General features: G+C 50.0%; 4 protein-coding genes across 4 annotated transcripts; 3 read left to right on the forward strand and 1 right to left on the reverse strand.

Annotated features, from left to right (window-relative positions):
* Positions 1-6,159: 6,159 nt before the first annotated feature.
* On the forward strand, positions 6,160-7,095 carry LOC311198572 (olfactory receptor 14A16-like; the record flags this gene model as incomplete). Its single annotated transcript, XM_084272548.1, has 1 exon — positions 6,160-7,095. One exon carries the CDS (start codon positions 6,160-6,162, stop codon positions 7,093-7,095), a length of 936 nt encoding a protein of 311 aa, XP_084128674.1.
* Positions 7,096-9,009: 1,914 nt separating this feature from the next.
* Positions 9,010-9,711, forward strand: LOC311198573 (olfactory receptor 14A16-like; the record flags this gene model as incomplete). Its single annotated transcript, XM_084272549.1, has 1 exon — positions 9,010-9,711. One exon carries the CDS (start codon positions 9,010-9,012, stop codon positions 9,709-9,711), a length of 702 nt encoding a protein of 233 aa, XP_084128675.1.
* An 8,600-nt stretch (positions 9,712-18,311) lies between these two features.
* LOC311198772 (olfactory receptor 14A16-like) lies at positions 18,312-19,238 on the forward strand (the record flags this gene model as incomplete). The annotated part of the gene is made up of 1 exon (XM_084272775.1): positions 18,312-19,238. One exon carries the CDS (start codon positions 18,312-18,314, stop codon positions 19,236-19,238), a length of 927 nt encoding a protein of 308 aa, XP_084128901.1.
* Positions 19,239-23,184: 3,946 nt separating this feature from the next.
* LOC311198773 (olfactory receptor 14C36-like) lies at positions 23,185-23,976 on the reverse strand (the record flags this gene model as incomplete). The annotated part of the gene is made up of 1 exon (XM_084272776.1): positions 23,185-23,976. One exon carries the CDS (start codon positions 23,974-23,976, stop codon positions 23,185-23,187), a length of 792 nt encoding a protein of 263 aa, XP_084128902.1.
* Between the last annotated feature and the right edge of the window lie 435 nt (positions 23,977-24,411).

The following is a 24,411-nucleotide window of genomic DNA, read 5'->3' on the forward strand; positions in this document are numbered from 1 at the left end:
GTAGAGGAGAGGTGATAACCTCTGACTGAGATTGATCCAGGGTGCCTCCTAAGCAGGTTTGGACTGCTCCAAAATAGTGTCCCTTGAGGTCTGACACAGTGGGGACAACCTTGCTGCACATCTCCACAAGCCCACCATGACTCTTACCACCCAACTGGGACTTGCATCCCTTGTCCTTACATCAGGTCTCTCTGCTGCACTCCACAGTGGGGCATTACAGCCCCTCTGTACCAGCTCCCCTGCTTTCCTTAGAGAACTGGCTGCACACAGGCAGCACAGAGGGATTTATTTTCCCAACAAAAGGAACCTGACAAGATTCACCATTAAATCCAACACTCCTCACTCTATTCCAAGTGCAATCTGCCACCAGTGAGGTTCACCTGCCACAAAGCTTAACCAGGTGAGAGCTGTTTTTGTGAGAGGAAGGAGACTGTGAAATCACCACAACTCAAGAGCTGGCTAAAGACAGAATGAGTCAGACAACTGCCAGAAAGGCAGTTATGGTTAAACCCTGAAACTCAGAGCAGCAGGAAATCTAGAGAGCAACCAGAAGCACTGATGGGCAGATCCACTGTTGGAACAATGATTTCAGACACAGACAATTTACTTTGGACAGGTAGAAATATGCAGTAAAATCAATTTTACCCTGAGCTCCCTTTGAAACAGCTTCAATGCTCTGTACATCTCTTGAAGACTTGAAGATAATTACATCAAGAGACATAGCTCGTTATGGTTTGCTTTTTATCTTTAATGAGCCCTGGGGTGCATTTGGTGCTGAGTCCTTGAAGCTCAGGTACTGAGAGGAGCTTACACAAAACACTCCATGTCAAAAGTAGAAGCCAAAGTACCTGAAGTATTAATGAGTCCCGCTGAGAGCCATTGCTGGCTGAGCCTCCCCAGGGACTCGTTAGCACAGGTAATGGGAGGCCATGTTGGCTGGTAGGCAAAGGCAATGTACAAGCAGCTGAGATGCTGAGCAAGCCCTGGGTTGGTTTGATGAAGCAGAAAGGCCAAGCCCTGACCCCCATCCAAGGGAAGACAGGTCCTGTCCCACAAGCATTGCTCAGGCTCTACCTGGGGCAACGTGGGGTGTGTAATGTTGAGGGAAGAACAACAGGATGAGAGTTTCTCCTCATTGTTGGTCCAAAGCCCAGCTAGAAATTCATCTGGCCTCCATTTAAATGAAAGAAAGAGCAGGGAGACCCTCCATCCTCTATCAGATTCAGGAGGAAACATTGTGGAAAGACAAGGACAAGGCTGAGGTGCTTAATGAAATGTTTGCCACTGTCTTTAGTAATAGGCGCAGTTGTACAGAGAGAATCCAATTCCCTGAACTAGGAGACAGGGACAGGGAGTGGAATGACCCCACCTCAATCTAGGAGGAGATGGTCTTGCTGCACCACAGAGATGTGCAGAGATCTGTGGGGCTGAATGGGATGCAGCCAAGGGTGCTGAAAGAGCTGGCAAGAGGGGTTCACCAAGCCACTTTCCATCAGTCCTGGCTGACTGGAGAGGTACCAGAAGACTGGAAATCAGTCAACGTAACCCCCTATAGAAGGACAGAAGAATGATCAGGGCAATTACAGGCCTCATAGTTTGACTTCAGTCCCAGAGAAGCTGATGGAGCAGATCATCCTGAGTAGCATTAACCAGTGCCAGGAAATCATGTCAGAGTGCTGATTTCAGCTGGGATGGAGTTAATTTCTTTTCTAATAGTGGATGGAATGCTGTGTTTGGGAGTAGGGAGGAGAGCATTGCTAATAACACCCTGATATTTCTGGTTGTTGCCAAGCAGTCAAGGACTTTTCAGTTGTTCCTATTTCCCTACTTTGGGAGAAGGAAGGGGACACAGCCAGGACAGGTGACCCGAACTGGCCAAAGGGTGTATTCCATGCCAATTACATCATGCTCCGCATAAAATCGGGTGCTAGTGGGAGGAGGAGGAGGCAGCTCCAGGATGTGCAGTTTGGGGATGGTCCAGTTTTCGGGACAGCTCTGGGTGGCAGGGCCTGAGTTGTGTGGTTCAGTGAGAAACTACATTGCGTATCACCAGCTTCATATATTTTGCTAAAAAGTCCTGTTATCATCGTTATATCTCTCTTTCTGCTATTCTAGTAAACTATCCTTACCCCAGCCTGCAGGGTTTTGTTTCCTCGGTTTTGGTTTTTTCCCTTCCCTCCTCCCCCCCCCTCGCCCCCCAAACTGCTTCTCCCCCCACACTCTCTTTCAAAGACCAAGCGACTGTGTGGTGCTCGGCTCTCAGCTGGGGCAAAACCACATCTACTAAAATCCAAAACAAACCTATTCTTAAGAACATGAAAATTCTTATATTAAAGTTATATTAATTGTCTCTTAAGTGACATCTCCATCAATCTATTCAGCATGATTACATTTTATTGAGTCAACAGGGCCAGCAATACAATGAAGAAGATGATGAGTTGGTTGCTGCTTAGAAACATCCAGTCCCGTTTCCACACGGCATCCTTGAGGTCCTGGTTCCATGCTGTAGATGAGGGGGTTCACTGCTTGTGGAACCACCATGTAAAGAAATACCTCTACCAGGTTAAGTGGTCTCTGGAGACTGGACAGGGGCCAATGGCTCCAAGTTGGAGCACAGGAAGTTCCATACCAAAATGCAGAATTAATTTTAAAAGTAAAGGTGACAGAGCCCTGGGACAGTCAGAGGGTTGTAGAGTCTCCTTCTCTGGAGATATTCAAGACCCATCTGGATACCGACCTGTCCTACCCGTCTGAGGACCCTGCTTTTGAAGGGGGGTCACGCACTTGATGATCTCTGGAGGTCCCTTCCAACAACAAGAATTTTGTGAATCTGTGAATTTGCAAATAGGGAGGAGATTGAGAGGGGCTTCAGGTAGGCAAACATGTCAGTGCTGACAAACAAGGAGTCCACTCCATGTAAGGAAGGCAGGTGGAAAAGGTTCTGTGCCGTCCCTGCTGCGAGAGGATCCTCAGCACAGCCCTGAAGATCTGCACATAGGACACCACGATGAACACAAAACACCCAAAAGCCAAACAAGCTCTGACTACAATTTCCCTGAGTGTGGCTCGTGAGCAGGAGAGCTTGAGGATCTGGGAGATTTCACAGAACTGGTCAGCAGCATTGCCCTGGCAGAGGGGGAGTGAAAATATATTTGCTGTGACAATATATTTAATAAGGAATTAAAAATTATCTGCTGCTTTTTGCTGTCAGAGAAAGGAGAGAGAAAGTGTAAGGAACTTTGCAGACAACAAGTTCGGTGAAGTAGGGGGAGAAGGTCCTCCAAGCCTCATTGCAGAGATTCCCTTGTAACCCATGCAGAAGCCCATGGTGAATGAGGCTGTTCCCCCCCAGCCCATGCTGGATGATGTGGAACAGTGATTCTACATGCAGCATGTAGACATCACAGAGCTCAGGCAGGTGAAGACACCTGAAGGAGGCTGTGACCTCATAGGAAGCCTGTGCTGGAGCAGGTTTGCTGGCAGGGCGGTGGAGGACCCAGGCTGGAGCAGTCTGTTGCTGAAGGACGGCAGCCCATTCAAGTGACCCACCCTGGAGCAGTTGGTGATGATCTGAAGCCATGTGGGAAGGACTCACGTTGGAGGGGTTCATGGAGGACTGTCTCCTGTGGGTGGGACCCAATGCTGGAGCAAGGGGAGACTGTGAGGAGTCCTCCCATGAGGGGGAAGGAGTAGCCGAGACAATGGACATCTGCTGACAATGGGTATGGAAAAGTGTTTTCAGAAATAAAAGACAAGAGTGAGGAGAGATTTATAACAAGGAAAACTAAAATCTTGAATTGTCTCACAAACTCCCAGGTGTGCATGAGGAGTAGAAGCCTCTGGCATGGGCTCCCAAAGAGTCATTCCTGGTCTTCAGTTACAGGTACGGGTGAATAGGGGTGACACACAGTTCCCATCCGATCAAGTCCACTGTCATGGAGAAGGGGATTTTGGAAACTTGTCTCTGCCCCCAGTAATTCCCATGGGAGCTGGGAACAGCAGCTCCATGGCAGAAGGTGTGATTTTTTTGCCACAGAAACTGGGGCAAGAGAAATCCCAGCTGCAATGGGTTTGTGGGAATCATAGGTTAGAGCAGCGTCCCCTTCCAGCCCCAGGGCTGCAAAGCAAGTATGAGGGGCCTGGAGTGACTCTCACAGGGGGAAAGAGTCACATCCCTGTCCCTGCCTGGGGTTCCTGTCTCTTGGGGAGACACGGAAAGGTGATTCTTCTGCCCAGCTCTGGTTTGGTCAGGAGAAACAACTCTGCTGGACAGAAGGATTTCTCCCCAGCCAAGGGAGGGAAAGGCAATAAAGACTTAGTGTCTTTCCAAGTTAGTTACTTGGAGCTCCAGGGACACCTCACAGGAGACTCTGGGGAATGGAGAATGTGACGTATTCACCTGCTCCTCTGCTGTGAGCTGGGCTGGGCTCCTGGGATGGAGGGAGCTCACTGCAACCCAGCAGCCCTGACAAGAGACACCTCTGCCCAGAAGCAGCTCCTCTGCCAAGCACACAGGGCTGGGGACACTGCCTGTAGGCACCGAGGGGAGACCTGTGAGGCTGAGAGAGCTGATGGATGCTGAGAGCTCACTGGAGGAGAAATCTCCACAGCACTCTCCCTGGTATGTCTGTGGGTGCAGGGCAATGCAGGTTCTGTTCCTGGAGGGATCTCCTAAAGCTGGGACATGGGGCAGTGTGTGGGGTCTGGGGCAGGGACCCTGTTTCTACCAGGGTCAGCACTCAGCCTGCCTTGTGGGCTTCCATCCACGTTGCTGCACAAAGAATCTTTGGGTGGAAAGTGTGACCCATGGAAGGACAGTGTAGGGTCATTTTGCTGTAACAAAGGGTGCTGCACAGCCCTGAATTGCTCCCAGCTCCAGCAGATCCACGTCAACTTCGAGGGACTTTTCAAGAACACCAAGGATGCATTTTCCACTCCAGGGAAAAAGACTTTGCTTTGAATTTTCTGCTCTTGTGGACTGGGTGGGAAGTGGGAGCTGAGCTTTTATTGATAACTTTGCAGAGGGCAGTGCAAACTCATTGGTCATTAGGACTTGTCAGAGCTTCTCCTGATCCCTGCACACACAAAGGTTCCCTAGGGCAGTGCCCTGATGCCAGGAGGGGTCTGCAGAGCAGAGCTGTGCACAGGGCAGGTAGGTTGAGGTCTGTGAGCACAGTGGAGGAGGTGACATTGTCAAAGAGAAGCAGCTCCAGGGACAGCTCCAGGCAGCAGAGACATTGTGAGGGAGGGAGGAGCTGCTCCCAGAAACGCTATGCTAGTGGGGATTTGGTACCTCCCAGACATCCTCTGCAGTGCAGACACTTTCCCACACAGACCCCCTTGTTTCTGCCTCCCAGCACAGACTCTGCGCCTGGGAGTCCAGGGTTTCAGACTGAGCCATCTCATTGGCAGCCCAACCCATGTTGAGGACAATTCCCTGAGTGCCTGTCTGCCCATCCCTCTCTTTCCAGGCCTGGCTAGAGCATTTCTTGCTGTTTCCCCTCCTGTCCTTGCTGCCTATGTCCCACTGTTACCTGGGGTTCTGGGTATGTCCATTGGTTGGCCTGGCACTGAGCTGACCCTCACTTCAAGATCCCCATCCGTAGGACTGAGAACTGGATTCCTCATCTCTCTGTGGGGTCCAGTTTCTTCTACAGGGAACACCAGAGAGTCCAGCACAGGGCAGCTGAGACCAGGGATGATAGACAGAGCAGCTCTCCCCACTCTGCACTCAGGGGAAGGTTTCACTGGCACTGCAGCAGCAATGTCAGGGAGTCCTGACAGGAGAAACACTCCTCAGGTACAGTCAGGAGAAAACCAAAGCTCCAAAGCTCTGCTCTGCCCTCGGGTGAAACTGGAGTAACAGTGCTAAAAAGCTCATTGCTATCCACAGGGGATTTAGTCTGAGATCACACCATCTTTCTATTTCCTGACTGCTGCCAGGCAGGACTGAGTTCTCCAGAGCCCACAGCTGACCCTCCTCCCAGCAGTGGCACACTCAAGCCAGCACAAAGCAGACCACCCAAAAAGGACCTGACAAAAGTCTTTCTGAATCTAAGAAGTCAATGTGATTTGGAAGAAGTTTGCCTGAAAGAAGAGTTCCCTAACTTCTCACTGCCTTTTCTTCCTTTCACAGGTCTCCACCCTTAAGAGCAGCAAATGTCGAACAGCAGCTCCATCAGCCAGTTCCTCCTCCTGCCCTTTGCAGACACACGGGAGCTGCAGCTCCTGCACTTCTGCCTCTTCCTGGGCATCTACCTGGCTGCTCTCCTGGGCAATGGCCTCATCATCATCACCATAGCCTGTGACCACCACCTCCACACCCCCATGTACTTCTTCCTCATCAACCTCTCTGTTATTGATCTGTGCTCCATCTCAACCACAATCCCCAAATCCATGGACAATTCCTTGTGGGACATCAGGGCCATTTCCTATGCGGGATGTGCTACTCAGGTCTTCTTTTTTCTCTTCTTGGTATTAGGAGAGTACTATCTTCTCACTGTCATGGCCTATGACCGCTACGTTGCCATCTGCCACCCCCTGCACTACGGGACCCTCCTGGGCAGCAGAGCTTGTGTCCACATGGCAGCAGCTGCCTGGGGCAGTGGGTTTCTCAATGCTCTGCTGCAGACGGCCAATACATTCTCACTTCCCTTCTGCAAGGGCAATGCTGTTGACCAGTTCTTCTGTGAAATCCCCCAGATCCTCAAGCTCTCCTGCTCAGATGCCTACCTCAGGGAAACTGGGGTGATTGTTGTTAGTGTGTGTTTGGGTTTTGGGTGTTTTGTGTTCATTGTGGTGTCCTATGTGCAGATCTTCAGGGCTGTGCTAAGGATCCCCTCAGAGCAGGGACGGCACAAAGCCTTTTCCACCTGCCTCCCTCACCTGGCTGTGGTCTCCCTGTTTGTCAGTACTGCCATGTTTGCCTACCTGAAGCCCCCCTCCATCTCATCCACATTCCTGGATCTGATGGTGGCAGTTCTGTACTCAGTGGTGCCTCCAGCAGTGAACCCCCTCATCTACAGCATAAGGAATGAGGAATTGAAAGCTGCACTGAAGAAGCAGATTCAGTCATTAGTCATTCAGCAGGAATAGTGTCTGCTTACAACTCACGTCCCCAGAGGGCTGTTCCCTTCCTCTCTGACCTAGAGGCCTTCATGCCTTTTTTTTCAACAAGAAAGGTCTAAGTTCATGTCTACATCAGACGTCTAATAAAATGGGCTTTACTCAGTGCTGCTATTTGAAGTCAGAGCATTTCTTTTACACATGAGGTCAGGTGTAGGACGAATCAATTTTCATCAAAACACCGTACTACAGAGTCACAGAATCTCAAGGTTGGAAAAGACCTTTATGATCATTGAGTCCAACCATTCCTGTCCTGTGCTAAACCATATCCCCAAGTACCTGAGCTATCCTTGTTTTAAACACATCCAAGGTCAGTGACTCAGCCCCTCCCTGGGCAGCCTGTTCCAGGCCCTGACAACTCCTGCAGTAAAAACTTTTCTCTAACAACTAATCTGACCCTGCCCTGGAGCAACTTCTTGCCTTTTCCCCTTGGCCCATCTCGTGGCCCCTGGCTGAAGAGACCATTGCCCACCTCTCTGCACACTCCTACCAGGCAGTTGTAGTCAGTGATAAGGTCTCCCCTCAGCCTCCTCTTCTCCAGGCTAAACACCCCCAGCTCCCTCAGCTGCTCCTCATAGGATTTGCCCTCCAGCCCCTTCCCCAGCCTGGTTGCCCTTCTCTGGACTCGCTCCAGGACCTCAATGTCCTTCTTATGGTGAGGAGCCCAGAACTGGACACAGTACTCGAGGTGCAGCCTCACTAGTCCCCAGTACAGGGGCACAATCACCTCCCCAGACCTACTGGCCACACTGTTTCTGATACAAGCCAGGATATCATTGGCCTTCCTGGCCACCTGGGCACACTGCTGGCTCATATTCAGTCGGCAGTCAACCAACAGTAGTACTTTGCAGGAGTTCTCCATGGGTTGAAAGAGGAGGATATGTTATGAAATGGGTCTGGACTGAGCCTGTGGTGGCTTCCCTAATGTGCTGGGTCCAGCGGTTTCCACTGACAACAGTTGTATGTTTTAGTTGTTCTGCACAGCCATTTCCCTCCTTCTGCCAGGGTGAGCAGAGAATGGCTAGGGAGAATGGCCAGCCCTGCTCTGCCTCACTGTCCAGACCCTTATAGGCCCCAGAGCAGGGATGTCAGCTGTGGAATCTGTCTCCTGGAATAGGAATATAAGGGGGGAGAGGGCATAAAGGACTGTTTTGGGAATCATGCAAGATAATAAATAACAGAATGGTCTGGGTTGGAAGGGACCCCAAGAATCACAGAGTTCCAACCCCTCTGCCACAGGCAGGTCCACCAACCTCCAGACCTGGATCTACACAAGGTTCCCCAGGCCCCCATCCAACCTGGCCTTGAACACTCCAAGGGATGTGGCATCCACCACCTCTCTGGGCGGCCTGTTCCAGCCCCTCACCACTCTCTTCATAAAAAAACTCCCCCCAATATCTAATCTAAACCTTAGATAGCCTCTACCACACTCTGATTCCATCCTTGGCCATGCTTTGCCTATTCAGTGCGTCCAAAAGGACTGCGTGTGGGGCAGTAGGATAGGACAGCACTGGACATTCCTCAGGTAAATTGAGGAGAAAACCAAAGTTCCAAAGCTCTGCTCTGCTGTTGGGAATCATTGGAGTGACAGAGCTGAAAAGCTCATTCCTATCCACAGGGGATTTAGTCTCAGATCACACCATCTTTCTATTTCCTGACTGCTACAAGGCAGGACTCAGTTCTTGAGCACCACAGCTGACCCTCCTCCCAGCAGTGGCATGATCTAGCCAGCACAAAGTAGAACCCCAAAAGGGAGCTGACAAAAGTTTTCCTGAATCCAGAGAATCAATGTAAATTTGAAGAGGTTTTTGTCAAAGAAGAGTTCCCTAACTTCTAACTGTGCCTTTTCCTCCTTGGACAGGTCTCCACAGCTGACAGCAGCAGATGTCCAACAGCAGCTCCATCAGCCAGTTCCTCCTCCTGCCCTTTGCAGACACACGGGAGCTGCAGCTCCTGCACTTCTGCCTCTTCCTGGGCATCTACCTGGCTGCAATCCTGGGCAATGGCTTCATCATCATCACCATAGCCTGTGACCACCACCTCCACACCCCCATGTACTTCTTCCTCCTCAACCTCTCTGTACTTGACTTTAGCTGCATCTCCACCACTGTTCCCAAATCCATGGCCAATTCCTTGTGGGACACCAGGGCCATTTCCTACACAGGATGTGTGGCTCAACTCCTTTTCTTTTTATTTTTTATCTCCACAGAGCTCTGTCTTCTCACTGTCATGGCCTATGACCGCTACGTTGCCATCTGCCACCCCCTGCACTACGGGACCCTCCTGGGCAGCAGAGCTTGTGTCCACATGGCAGCAGCTGCCTGGGCCAGTGGGTTTCCCTATGCTGTGCTGCACACAGCCAATACATTTTCACTGCCCCTCTGCCATGGCAATGCTGTGGACCAGTTCTTCTGTGAAATCCCCCAGATCCTCAAGCTCTCCTGCTCAGAGTCCTACCTCAGGGAAAATGGAGCCATTGTGGTCAGTTCCTGTTTAGCTTTTGGTTGTTTTGTGTTCATTGTGGTGTCCTATGTGCAGATCTTCAGGGCAGTGCTGAGGATCCCCTCAGAGCAGGGACAGCAATAAAGCCTTTTCCACCTGCCTCCCTCACCTGGCTGTTGTCTCCCTGTTTCTCAGCACCGGCATGTTTTCTGACCTGAAGCCCCCCTCCATCTCCTCCCTATTTCTGGACCTGGTATTGGCATTTCTTTACTCGGTGTTTCCACCAGCAGTGAACCCCCTCATCTACAGCATGAGGAACCAGGAGCTCATAAATGCCGTGTGGAAACTGATGACTGAATGATTCTAAGCAGCAATAAACTGCTCATTTTCCTTATCATACCACTGGTCATTTAACTCATGTTAGGACCAATCTGGTTTTAGTAGGTATTTTACTTATTTTAATTTTTCCTTCTAATTTGTTTAAGCTGTAGTATCATGGTCCATGTTCATCCCATTCCTGGTCTTGTGTGACATTGTGCAATGAAAAGCTATGCTTTTTTTGCATCAGGGAGAAGCCTTTTAATATTTTAGTTTTAGGGTTTTTTTCTTACATTAATAAACAATTCATAAGCACATTTTCCTCAGCTGAATCTCTTGAGTACCTGTTATGAAATGGCAATGCTTTCCGACTGTGACAAAACAAGAATTTCCAGGATTGGTACAGGTGGCAGCAGAAGAAACAGTCCTTTTCCCTGTGCCCGCTTTACACTAATCTTCCTGTTTCACCTCACTTTTCCTTTAAGTGCCTACACCTGTCCTGATGATACAGCCATGCTTAAAGACATACTTTCAGCAGTCTAGATGGACATATGCACTTCACTTTGCTCACAGGGTCCTACCTGTTCTTGCTCTTCTGTCATGCAGATGCTGTTCACTTCTCCAGTTTCTGCTTTGAGCTTCAGAGAGTTGGAAATATCCCATCTTTCAGAAGTCCTATGAACTGTTCTGTCAGAAGGTCAGTGTGTTGATAAGTAGCCTTTGTATGTATCTGATTCAAACCGTGAAAAAATCCTCCATTGTGAAAGTCCTTTGAAATTTTCCTCACTCAAATAGAACGTCTCCAAATAGTTACACAAGTTCTGTTTATTTTCAAGACAATTATGTGGAGAGCCATGCTTGTAAGGGCTTTCTGTGTGATTAATGATCCCCATGGGGAGTTTTCTTCTGAGTCCAGAGACATCAGACACCAAGTGGAGAGTGAAGAAACCTCTCCAGAAGTGAAGTAAGGAGTAATGCCCAAACTATCTTCGGCTCGTTAGAGCAGACAACTGGAGGCCATGAGGACAAACACAGGCTCAGCACAGGCAGCTCGGATGCTGAGGACACCCTGCCTTGGTCTGATGAAGCAGAAGTGCCAAGCGCTGACCCCCAGCCCCTGGGCAGGGAGATCCTGACCCTCACCTGTGTCTCTTCCATTGGATGTGGGGAGTGTAACACCAAGGGAAGGACAGGGGTATGACCCATGGTGACCTCCCCTGGGGTGGGTGCAAGGAGGCAATGATGTTCCATGTCTGTGAGGACAATGTGTCTCCTCTGTGGCCTCTGTGGCAGGGATATCAGCTCTAGTACAGGAGTCAAAGACCTGGCTGGCACCCTTGGCCATCTGCACCACAGCCCATGCCACACTGCCCCATGCCTGTGCTGTTTCCCTGCAGGATGCAGGCACCCATCCCCCTTCCCCACTTTGATCTCACTCCATGGTGTCCCTGCCTGTACTGCTGTCTTTCCCTCCTCATCAGGTGTTCCCACAAAGGCACCAGCTCATCCACACTTCCTCTGAGTGACTTTTAGCACCACAGCACTGCCCTCAGAATGACATTTCTTTATCCTCATGTCCACTCTGACCTTCAAAGCTGCAGTTTTACCTTGACTTCCTTTCTTACGTTCTTTCCAAAGAGGGTTTCACTTAGGCTCCCCTTCCCCAGGCCAGAGGATCCCAGGTCTCTCAGCCTCTCCACACAAGACCCCTATCCATGTCTTGGCACACTTTCTCTGCCCATGTGACAGTTCCTCCCCATTCCTCCAGACCAGGGAGCCCCACACTGGGACTGACTCCAGAGGTGGCCTCATCAATGCAGAGTCCAGATGGACCAGAAGGGCCCTTATCTGCGTGGCCACGCTTGTCCCAGTGTAGCTCAATGTGCTCATGGACAGATTCCAGTTCAGCACCTCTGACTGCTATGGCATCCCTTGGAATGAGCAAATTCTTCCCCTTGTGGCTGGTTCTCTACCCATCATGTCAGAGCTGCCTTCATGTGTGGGTGTTGTGCTGGAACCTTTCACCATGGTTTGGCCCCAGCCTAGAGTGGAGCACCACACAGCTGGTCTCTGTCTCTACGTGGTTGTGTATGTTGGGGGAGAGTGAGAAGATGTAAGAAACCATGCAGACACAAAGGCCAGGAAGAAGGAGTGTGTGGGGGATATGAAGTGGTCCAGATGCTAGAAAGGGAGATACCCCTGCAGCCTGTGGAGAAGACCATGGTGAAGCAGACCTTCCCCCTGCAGCCCGTGGATAAGGAAAGGACCAGAGACCATCTACGGCCTATGAAGAGACTGACCCATGCCACAGCACGTTTGCTGGGGGACTTGTGACTCTGTGGGGGACCAGCCTGGATCAATCTGGGCCCAAAGGTGAGCACCCCGTGGAAGGTAGCTGTGCTGAGGCAACTGGTGAGGAGATGACTCCCCGATAGAGAGGACTCACATTGGAGAAGTTCATGGAGGACTGTCTGCCGTGGGTGGGACCCCACAGTGCCTCAGGGAAAGGGGGTGTGGAATCCCCTCCCAAGCTAAGAAGGAAAACAACTCAGGGGGAACAGCCCTTCTTCATGCTGCTATGGGGGGGAAGAAGAGAGTGAAATTATGATTAAAGTAAAGTCTGCTAAGAGAGGAGGGATGGGGGGAAGTAGAGGTGGTTTAAGATCTGGAGAAGGAAAGCAACTTGTGAGGAAGTGACAAACACACACACACACACACCCCCATTCCCTGCTCCTCCCCCTGCCATGGTGTTGGGGAAGAAGGGAGAAAAATTGGGAATAAAATGAAGTCTGTTAAGAAGGGAAGGGTGGGGGGAAGGTGCTTTAAGACCTGGCCTCACTTCTCATTACCTGACTCTGGTGTCGCTGGGTGTGTGATGTAGTTTTAATAAATGAGTTTTCTTTCCTTTATTCCATGTTCAGTCTGTTTTGCCCATGACACTGATTGCAGAGTGATCTCTCCCTGGTCTTATCTTGAATCCTAAACCTCCCAATACATATTTTGTCCCTTTTCCATCTGAAAAGGGGAGTGATAGAGCAGCTTTGGTGGGCATTTGGCCTCTAGCCTGGGTCAAACCACCTCAGCCTGAAACTTCCTCAGGTAGCCCAGTAGCAGCCCCAGTAGCCTTGGGGCTCACAGCTTTCAAAGACAATGGGTTGGTCCTAACTGTGCCTGATGTAATTTTCCACCTCTACCAGCATCCAGCTTTGAAGCTAAACCTACAGCAATAAACACCCCCCAAAAAAAAAAAAATAATTGAGGAATGAAAGATGTTCCTGCCCTGAAACCTCAGTAGGTAGCCCACTAGCAGCTCCAGTAACCTTGAGACTCAGGTCTTTCCTTACCAAGGTAATGGTCCCAACAGTGCCTGATGTCATTTTCAGACTCTACCAGCATCCGTCTTCAGAAATGCTAAATGTCCAGCAGTACCTCACAAATAAAAGACTCAAAGGATGAATGATGTTCCTGGCCTGAAACCTGCCTAGGTAGCCCTCTAGAAGCCCCAGTACCCTTGGGGATCAGGGCTTTCCTTTCCAAAAGAACGGTTGTAACAGGGCCTGACATCATTTTCTGGCTCTAACAGCATCCACCTTCAAAAATGCTAAATGTCCAGCTATAGCTGCCAAGCAAAAGGTACAAGGGCATAAAGATATTCTTGGCCAGAAACCTCCCCAGGTAGCCCAAAAGACACCCCAGTAATGTTCGTGCTCAGGGCTTTTATAGACAACAGCCATAACAGTGCAAGACATCAGTTTTCAGCTCTACCAGCTTCTAGTTTTGAAACTTCTAAACATCCAGCAATAGCTCCCAAACAAAAGTTGCAAGGACCCAGTAATTTTCCTGGCCTGAAACCTTCCAAGGTAGCCCACTAGCAGGCCCAGTAACCTTGGGGCTCAGGGCTGTCATAGATCATGCAACCATCCGAACAGGGCCTGACGTCATTTCCCGGCTCTACCAGTGATCACATTTGGAGGTGCAAAACATACAGCAATCCATCCAAAACAAAAGGTGTGACAGATGAAAGATGTTTGTGGTGTTAAACCTCTCCAGGTAGCACAGTAGCAGCCTCATTAACTTGGGGTTCAGGGCTTTCATAGCCATGGGAGTGGACATATTTCTGCCTGATGACATGTTCTAGCTTTAACAGTGTCCACCTTGGAAACTGCTAAATATCCAGCAATATAACCCAAACAAAAGGTGTTTTGGCAGAAAAATGTTCCTGGTCTGAAACCTCTCCAGGTAGCACACTGGCAGCCCCAGTAAGTTTGGATCTCAGGGCTTTCGTTTCCAAGGGTTAGTCCTAAAAGTACCTGACATCATTGTTGGACTCTACCAGTGTCCAACTTCAACCATGTTAAAGATCAAGTAATAGGACACAAACAAAGGTTGTAAAAGATGAAGGATGTTCCTGGCCTGAAACCTCCTGAGGGAGAGGACCAGAAGACCCAGTAACCTTCGGGTTCAGGAATGTCCTTGCCAAAGGAACAGTCCTAATAGTGTCTGATCTCATGTTTCCAGCCCTACCAGCATCCACCTTTGAACATGCTGAATGTCCAGCAATATATTCCAAACAAGAGCTGCGAGGGATGAAAGATGTACCTGGCGTAAAACCTCCACAGGGAGAGACAAGCAGCCCCAGTAAGCTTGAGGCTCAGGGCATTCCTTGCCACAGGAATAGTCCTAACAATGTCTGATGTCGTTTTTGGGCTTTACCTTCATCGATCTTTGAACATGCTGAACGTCCAGCAGTTCTGACCCAGGTTCTTTAACACCTATTGCTGCCATTTTGCTAAAGGCACCAGAATTTGGGGAGCCATCTGTAAGCACACGTGAAGCAGATCTATGGGGGCTGAATGATCCTGGCCTGAAACCTCCCCAGGTAGCCCGCAAACAGCCCTGGTAACTCTGGGGCAGAGGGCATTCCCAGCAACGAGAATGGTCCTGTAAGACCAGACATCATATTCTGGCTCTACCAGCGTCCCCTTTCAAAAATGCTGTGTCCAGCAACTGTTCCCAAAAATAAGGTTTGAGAGCTGATATATAATTGGGGGCCTGAATCCTCCCCAGGTACCCAAAAGCAGCCCCAGCAACTCTGGGGCTCAGAGCTTTTGTAGCTAAGGGAACAATCCTAAAAATGCCTGACTTCCTTTTCAAGCTCTACAAGCACCCACCTTTGAAACTGAGAAACATCCAGGAACAGCTCCCAAACAAGTTGGTGTCAGGGTTGAAAAACTTTTGTGACCTAAATCTTCCCCAGGTAGTAGACCAGCAGTACAACCAATCTTGAGTTTCAGGCCATTTCTAGCCAAGGCAACAGTCCTAACAGTGCCTGACGTCATTTTCTGAGCTACCAGTAATACCTTCAGAACTGCTAAACCTCCAGCAATAGGTCTCAAAGAAAAGGAGTGAGGGCTTGAAGGTATTCCTGGCCTGGATGTGTTCTGAAAAAGGGTAGATGAGGTACTTAGGGATATGGTTTAGCATAGGATGGGAATGTTTGGACTCAATGATCTTCAAAGATCTCCTCCAACCTTGTGATTCTTGTGACTTTTGTGATTCTTGTGAACTCTCCTGAGGTGTCCCACTAGCAGCCCCTATATACTTTCAGGCTCAGGGCATTTCTTCAAAGGAAACAGTCCTAACTGAAACAGAGAGAATTTTCCAGATGAAATATGCTAAACGTCCACCAGTAGCATCACAGTAAAAGGTGTGAGGGCTAAAAGATGTTCCTGGCATGAAACCTCTTCAGGTATCAGATGAGAAGCACCAGAACTTGGGGGCTCAGGGCATTCCTTGCAAAGGGAATGGTCTTAACATTGCCTGATGTCATTTTCAAGCTCTACCAAAGACCATTTTCAAGACTGAAAAAAAAGGAGCAGATATAGCTCCCCAAACAAAAGGTGTGATGTCCAAAAGATGTTCCTGGTCTTAAACCTCCCCAGGTACCCAGAAAACACCCCAAAACTAAACAGGGACTAAATAGAAGGAGGCCAGTCTCCCAGGGGTAGGCATCTGGGCAGGCAAGGCTGAGGGTATGGGGGATTGCAGAGAACAGGTCACCAGCATTGCCCTTGCAGACGGGTAGGGAACATGTCTTGGCCGTGTGCAGCACAGCACTGAGAAACCCGCTGCAGCTCCCGTGTGTCTGCCAAGGGCAGGAGGAGGAAGTGGGGAATGAAGCTGCCCTTGGACATTCTCTGCCTCTTTGCATGAAGCCCTCTGCCAGGAGAACAAGGCAGTGAGAACTTGGGGCACTCTTCCCTGAGCAAAACGTTCTCATTGCAGACCCAAGGACTGACTCTCCTGTCCTATTAGACATTGGAAAGGTCCTTTTTGGGATGTCCATTTCCTGCTGGCTGAGGCTGCCACTGGCTGTCTGGGGCTCTGATGGGAGCTCTCCAGGTGTCAGATTGTCCTGGCAGCAGAAGGTCTATCTTTTTTGACATATATGATCTTTCTGGATTGTGGTTCCCACTTCCCTCAACTACAGAACAGAGATTTATAGATTTGTGTTCCCTGATTTTTTTTCTTGGGAAAAACTAAGAAATGCCACACTGCTCAACTAAATCCCTTCCTTTGAGAGGGGGAAAGAGTACCCTGCCTGTCTCTGCCTGGGGGTCCTGTCTCATGGGGAGACAAGGAAAGGTGATTGTCCTACCCAGCTCTGGTTTGATCAGGAGAAAGGGCTCTGATGGACAGAAGGATTTCTCCCCAGCCAAAGGAGAGAACGTCAGAGATGAGATCACAGAGTGATCCCCATGAGGGCTGTGGCACCAGGAGGGAGCCTAGAAGAACTGGTCTTCTCCTGCTCAGATGGGTCAGCTCCTGGGATCGAGGGAGCTCATGGCAACCCAGCGCTGCAGAGAGACAGCTCTGCCCAGGAGCAGCTCCTCTGCCAAACACACAGGGCTGGGGACACTGCCTGTAGGCACCGAGGGGAGACCTGGGAGGCTGAGAGAGCTGATGGATGCTGAGAGCTCACTGGAGGAGAAATCTCCACAGCACTCTGCCTGGTATGTCTGTGGGTGCAGGGCAATGCAGGTTCTGTTCCTGGAGGGATCTCCTAAAGCTGGGACATGGGGCAGTGTGTGGGGTCTGTCAGGAGGACAGGTTCTCTCTAGGACCAGAAAGTGCTGCCTGGAAGGGATGCCCTTGTGCCCCATCAGAGGGACAGGGCAGGACAGCTGTCTTCTCCTGGGCATGGCTGCAGAGGTGTAAAGCAGAGTGTGCACCCAGGGCTGCCCAGGGCTGTCCTAGTGAGCGGGGTCCCTTCACCCCAGGGGCTGTGTGCTGGGGCAGAGATGCTTCTACTGCCGGGGTCAGCACTCAGCCTGCCTGGTGGGCTTTTCACAATGATAGAGACAGCTGCTGTGGGTTTGAGGAGAGACACAGGGAAAGGCAGTGTAAGGTCCTTCTGCTGTAGAAAGTTCTCCATCGGTCATCTTTGATCCCAGCTACATCTGATCCTTGAGAAATTCCAAAGGGACTTTGAGGAACAACACCAAGGAAGCATTTTCCTGTAGGTAGAGTCTTTGCTTTCACGTTTCCTCTCCTGTGGGCTGTGCGGATTTCTCCCCACAGGAATATGCAATGGAAACTCGATTGCCATTAAGATATATTTTTGCATGAGCCCTGCACACACAGAGGTTCCCTGTGGCAGTGCCCTGATGCCAGGAGGGGTCTGTAGAGAAGATCTAAACAAAGAGCAGGTTGGATGAGGTCTGTGAGCACACAGCAGGAGGTGACAGTGGCAAAGAGAAGCAGCTGAAGGGTCATCTCCAGGCAGCAGAGACATTGGGAAGTGAGGGAGAAAGAGCTGCTCCAAGAAATTCCATGGCAGTGAGGATTTGCTACCTCCCTGACATACCACACAGTGCAGACCTTAATCTACTACAAGGAACATCAGGTTCTGATCACAGAGCATCAAGCACAGGGCAGCTGAGACCAGGGCTGATAGACAGAGCAGCTCTCCCCACTCTGCACTCAGGGGAAGGTTTCACTGGCACTGCAGCAGCAATGCCAGGCAGATCTGACAGAAGAAACACTCCTCAGGTACAGGCAGGAGACAACCAAAGCTCCAAAGCTCTGCTTTGGCCACAGGTGAAACTGGAGTGACAGTGCTGAAAAGCTCATTCCTATCCACAGGGGATTTAGTCTGAGATCACACCATCCTTCTATTTACTGGCTGCTGCCAGGCAAGGCTGAGTTTTCAAGAGCCCACAGCCAACCCTCCTCCCAGCAGTGGCACACTCAAGCCAGCACAAAGCAGAGCTCCCAAAAGGGACCTGACAAAAGTCTTCCTGAAGACAGAGAGTCAATCTGAGCGTATTCCCTAAGAATTGGAAGAGGTTTTCCTCAAAGAAGAGTTCCCTAAATTCATACTACCTTTTCCTTTTTGGACAGGTCTCCACACTTGACAGCAGCAGATGTCCAACAGCAGCAGCTCCATCAGCCAGTTCCTCCTCCTGCCCTTTGCAGACACACAGGAGCTGCAGCTCTTGCACTTCTGCCTCTTCCTGGGCATCTACCTGGCTGGTCTCCTGGGCAATGGCCTCATCATCATCACCATAGCCTGTGACCACCACCTCCACACCCCCATGTACTTCTTCCTCCTCAACCTCTCTGTTACTGACCTTGGCTGCATCTCCACCACTGTTCCCAAATCTATAGCCAATTCCTTGTGGGACACCAGGGCCATTTCCTACACAGGATGTCTGGCTCAACTCTTTTTCTTTTTATTTTTGATGACAACAGAGTTCTGTCTTCTCACTGTCATGGCCTATGACCGCTACGTTGCCATCTGTCACCCCCTGCACTACGGGACCCTCCTGGGCAGCAGAGCTTGTGTCCACATGGCAGCAGCTGCCTGGGCCACTGGGTTTCTCTATTCTCTGCTGCACACAGCCAATACATTTTCAGTTCCACTCTGCCATGGCAATGCTGTTGACCAGTTCTTCTGTGAAATCCCCCAGATCCTCAAGCTCTCCTGCTCAGATGCCTACCTCAGGGAAATCAGAGTCCTTGTGGTCAGTGTCTGTTTAGTTTTTGGTTGTTTTGTGTTCATTGTGGTGTCCTATGTGCAGATCTTCAGGGCTGTGCTGAGGATCCCCTCGCAGCAGGGACGGCACAAAGCCTTTTCCACCTGCCTCCCTCACCTGGCCATCGTATCCCTGTTTGTCAGCACTGCCTTCTTTTCCTATTTGAAACCTCCCTCCATCTCCCACCCAGTTTTAGATGTCGTGGTGTCGTTTCTTTACTCCGTGTTTCCACCAGCAGTGAACCCTCTCATCTACAGCATGAGGAACCAGGAGCTCAAGGATGCCATGTGGAAACTGAGAACTGGATGTTTCTAAGGACGAATAAACTGCTCATCTTCTACATCCATCTGGTCATGTAACTCATGTTAGAACTAGTCTTATTTCGTAAGGATTTTAGTTTTTTATTTATCCTTCTGTATTTTCTAAGCCATAGTAACATGGTCCACATTTATCCCATCCCTGATGCAGTATCTCCCTGCTCCAGGCCTAAAGACATCTTTTCAGCAGACTAGATGCATGTTTGCACTTTGATCACAGGTCTCCACCTCTGCTTGCTCTTTGTTCATTCAGATGCCCCTCAGCTCTCTCCAGTGTCTGGTTTGGCCTTCAGAATGTTGGATAACATCCCATCTTTCAGAAGTCTATTCTCTCAGAAGTTCAGCGTGTTGATAAGTGACCTTTATATGTATCTGATTATAACTGTATTGGGAGAGAAACTCCTCTGAAAGCTGACCCCCCTTCATGTGACAGTTCCTCCCCATTCCTCCAGACCTTGGAGTTCCACACTGGGAACGACTGCTACAGAGGTGGCCTCAGCAGTGCTGAGTCCAGATGGATCAGAAGGGCCACTTGTCTGTGTGGCCACTCTCCTCCCAGTGCAGCCCAATGTGCTCATGGCCAGATTCCTGTTCAGCACCTCTGACTGCTATGGCTTCCCCTGGAATGATAAAATTCTTCTCCCCGCAGCCTGTTCTCCACCCATCATTTCTGAGCCTGTCTTGATGTGTGGGTGTTGTGCTGGAATCTTTGGTTATGGTTTTGTTCCAGCCAAGAGCTGGACATCAAGAGGCCGTGTTCTCTCTAGGAGGATGCTGTGGGGTGGGAGGGATTGGAGACAGGGGGAAGGGAGGGAAATGAAAACAAAAAAAAATAGTAAAACATACAACACTGGTGATGCCCAGTGCAGTTTCTCACCAAACCACACAGCTCAGGATGTACAGCTCAGAGCCATGTGCTCCTCCCCCCCCGCCCCCAACCAGCCCCCTTTATGCTGAGCTTGATGGAATTGGCATGGAATACCCTCTTTGGCCAATTTTGGGTCACCTGTGCAAGTTTGTCGAGGTCTGTTTGAAGTCAAGCCCTGTCTTGTTAGCAGTTCCTGTGTGCTTGAAAGTGTCTCTCCAACTTGTGGTGCCTCCAATGAAATGCCAGCAATAGGTGTTAGAGACCCTGGGACTCCATTGCTGGACATTCAACATGTTCGATGTTGGACTATGGAAGAGCCTGATAATGACCACTGGCACTGTTAGGACTGTTCCCTTGGCTGGGAATTCATGAGCCCCAAGGTTTATGGGCTGCTTGTGTACTCCTGGGGAGGTTTCAGGCCAGGAACATCTGCCATCCCTCACACCTTTTGCTTGGGACGTACTGCTGGACGTTTAACAGGTTGGGAGGTGGGCGCTGGTATAGCTGGAACATATAGCACCATATTACTGACCTAAACCTGCCCTTTTACCCCCCAAATTATCTTATATCCACCCCCGGAACCTTTGTACAACATCCCCACACCCCTCCCATCACTCATGGGTGCCCCCACAATCAACCCTCCCAACACCCCTGGTGGCCCCCTGTCATGGTTTTACCCAGGCTGAGAGCCGAGATCCACGCAGCTGCCTGCTCCTTGAAGGAAAAGAGCAGGGGGAGAGGGAAGAGGGGGGTGAGAGGCAAGGGAAGGGAAAAGGAAGGGGCAAATAAGCCCAAAACCAAGAAACGAAGAGGCCCGTGGGTTGGGATAAGGATAGTTTACTAAGATAACAGAAAGATAAAGTATAACAATGCTAACAGGACTTTAGAGCAAAAATATATCAAGCTGTTGATACACAATGCAGTTTCTCACCAAACCACACAGCTCAGGCCCTGCCAACCAGAGCCGTCCCAGAACCCGACCGTCCCCGAATAACCACATGTCCCGGAGCTGCCCCTGCTCCTCTTCCCATCACCTCCCCCCTTTATACTGGGCAGGACGTAATTGGCATGGAATACTCTCTTTGGCCAGTTTGGGTCACCTGTCCTGGCTTCGCCCCTCCTTTCTCATGAATCCTGACCAAAACCAGGACAAATTCCTTTCTGATGTTCTTTTCACGTAGCACATGAGGGCTTCCCCCAGCCTCCCCTTCCCCAGGCTAAAGAAGCCCAGGTCTCTCAGCCTCTCCACACAAGACCCCTATCTGTATCTTGGCAGACTTTGTCAGACCACATTACAGTTCCTCCCCATTCCTCCAGACCAGGGAGCCCTGCACTAGGACTGACTGCTCCAGCGGTGGCATTGTCTGTGCTGAGTCCAGATGGACAAGAAGGGCCCTTGTCTGCGTGGCCACGGTCCTCCCAGTGCAGCCCAATGTGCTCATGGCCAGATTCCAGTTCAGCACCTCTGACCGCTATGGCAGCCCCTGGAATGACCAAATTCTTCTCCTTGTGACCGCTTCCCCATCTAGTCATGTCTGAGCTGCCTTGATGTGCGGGTGTTGTGGTGGAACCTTTTCTCATGGTATCTCCCTTGAAGTTTTAAGAGAAGGTTTAAGAAGATTTGAGAGAGAGAGAGAGAGAGAGAGTGTGCAGCAGGGGAAGGGGGTGTGGATTTCCACCCCCCCAGCTAAGAAGGAAAACATTTCAGAGGAACTGATTGAAACCCCATTCCCCCAGACCCTGCCCCTCCCTGTGCCACGTTTCGGGGGGGGGGGGGGATGGGAGAAAAATCATGACTAACGTGAAGTCTGCTAAGAAGGGAGGGATGGGGGAAGGTGCTTTAAGACCTGGCCACTCTTCTCATTACCTGACTCTGGCATCACTGGGTGTGTAGCTGTAGTGTCATAAATTAGTTTCCTTTATTTTGTGCTGAGTCTGTTTTTCTCATGACACTAATTGCAGGGTGATTGCTCTCTGTCCTTATCTCAAATCCTAAGCCTCCCAATATCTATGTTCTCCCCTTTCTGGATGAAAAGGGAAGTGGTAGGGGGATTTTGATGGGCATTTGGCCTGTAGCCAAGGCAAAACCACCGCAGAATTCAACAGACCGTGGAGGGGCATAAAGTCCCTGTATTACACATGAAAAACCTGTTGGGGAAGACACTCTGGGATGTTCCTTCTTCAGACAAAGGCAAACCCTTTCATGGGATTGCTTTTGCTCAGGGACCTGGGCACGCTTGGTGGGGGATGCGAAAGGATGGGGAAGTCAAGTGTGTACCCCAAGGGGGTTTAGTTCTAGGAAAGGACAGCCAGTAAATTTTTGGTGTATAACTAAATCTGTCCATGGCAGATGTTCTACATAATAGATCAATGATGTTATGAATGTCCCCAATACTCTGAACATGTAAGATCTGGCCATGATGTAGATGGTGTAGAAAAAGGGGTGGATAATGTCCTGGTTCTGGCCAGGTGAGAGTTAACCTCCCCAAGCAGCCAGCACAGGTGATCTGAGTTCACCTGGGCTATTTTCCATACCACCTGACACCACTTTCACATAAAAGAAGCTGGTTGGGGAAGGGTATGAGCTTGGTGCCTCCAGAAGAGTCTGTCTGTCTGTCTGTCTGTCTGTCTTTCCTTCCTTCCTTCCTTCCTTTCAGGCAGTACTCTATAATTGTCAGGTAAACAAGGTACCCTGTGTTAGCACTGGGTGTAACTGGCCATTATTGTTCTACATTCATGGTGAATTTTGTCAGTAAGCTCTCCTTATCCCATCCTGTCATGGTGGGAAAGCATTGCCATTACAGACAAGTACTCCAGTTGTTCAGCTGATGAAAACATTCTTGTAAAAATTTTATTAATAAAAGGGGGAAAAATGAGGACAATTATGGCTCTGTGGAAGCAGACATGATGCAAAGAGAGCACAGCTCATCCTTACACGGAAGAGCAGGTGATACTGCATTAGCAATGGGATGAAAGTTGACCATGTTACTACAGCTTAGACAAACTAGAGAGAAACCAAAAACTACCAACTAAAACCCCTATTAAATATGAACTGATCATAACAGGAGTTACATTATCAGTGGTATTCAGAAGATAAGCAGTTTATTGCTGCTTGGAAACATCCAGTCATCAGTTTCAATGTGGCATCTTTGAGCTCCTGGTTCCTCATGCTGTAGATGAGGGGGTTCACTGCTGGTGGAAACACTGAGTAAAGAAATGCCAATACCAGGTCCAAAGATAGGGAGGAGATGAAGGGGGGCTTCAGGTGGGCAAACACACCAGTGATAATAAACAGGGAGACCACAACCAGGTGAGGGAGGCAGGTGGAAAAGGCTTTGTGCCGTCCCTGCTGCGAGGGGATCCTCAGCACAGCCCTGAAGATTTGCACATAGGACACCACAATGAACACAAAACACCCCAAAACTAAACAGACAATGAACACAAGGACTCCAGTTTCTCTGAGGTAGGCATGTGAGCAGGAGAGCTTGAGGATCTGGGGGATTTCACAGAAGAACTGGTCAACAGCATTGCCATGGCAGACTGGAACTGAAAATGTATTGGCTGTGTGCAGCACAGCATTGAGAAACCCAGTGGCCCAGGCAGCTGCTGCCATGTGGACACAAGCTCTGCTGCCCAGGAGGGTCCCGTAGTGCAGGGGGTGGCAGATGGCAACGTAGCGGTCATAGGCCATGACAGTGAGAAGATAGAGCTCTGTAGAGATCAAAAATAAAAAGAAGAAGAGTTGAGCCACACATCCTGTGTAGGAAATGGCCCTGGTGTCCCACAAGGAATTAGACATGGATTTGGGAACAGTGGTGGAGATGCAGCCAAGGTCAAGAACAGAGAGGTTGAGGAGGAAGAAGTACATGGGGGTGTGGAGGTGGTGGTCACAGGCTATGGTGATGATGATGAGGCCATTGCCCAGGAGAGCAGCCAGGTAGATGCCCAGGAAGAGGCAGAAGCGCAGGAGCTGCAGCTCCCGTGTGTCTGCAAAGGGCAGGAGGAGGAACTGGCTGATGGAGCTGCTGTTGGACATCTGCTGCTGTCAAGTGTGGAGACCTGGGCAAAGAGGAAAAACACAGTGAGACGTTAGGGAAATCTTCTCTGAGAAAAGGCTTTTCCACTTCATAAAGAATATCATGAGATTGGCTCTCTGTATTCAGGAGGACTTTGGGAACACCCCTTTTGGGAGGTATATTTGCTGCTGGCTTGAGCATGCAACTGCTGGGAGGAGGGTCAGCTGTGGCTCTGGAGAATTCAGTCCTGCCTGGCAGCAGTCAGCAAATAGAAGGATGGTGTGATC

Source organism: Gallinula chloropus (assembly GCF_964237585.1).
Source record: "Gallinula chloropus genome assembly, chromosome: 18".
In the NCBI taxonomy this organism is placed as follows: domain Eukaryota; kingdom Metazoa; phylum Chordata; class Aves; order Gruiformes; family Rallidae; genus Gallinula; species Gallinula chloropus.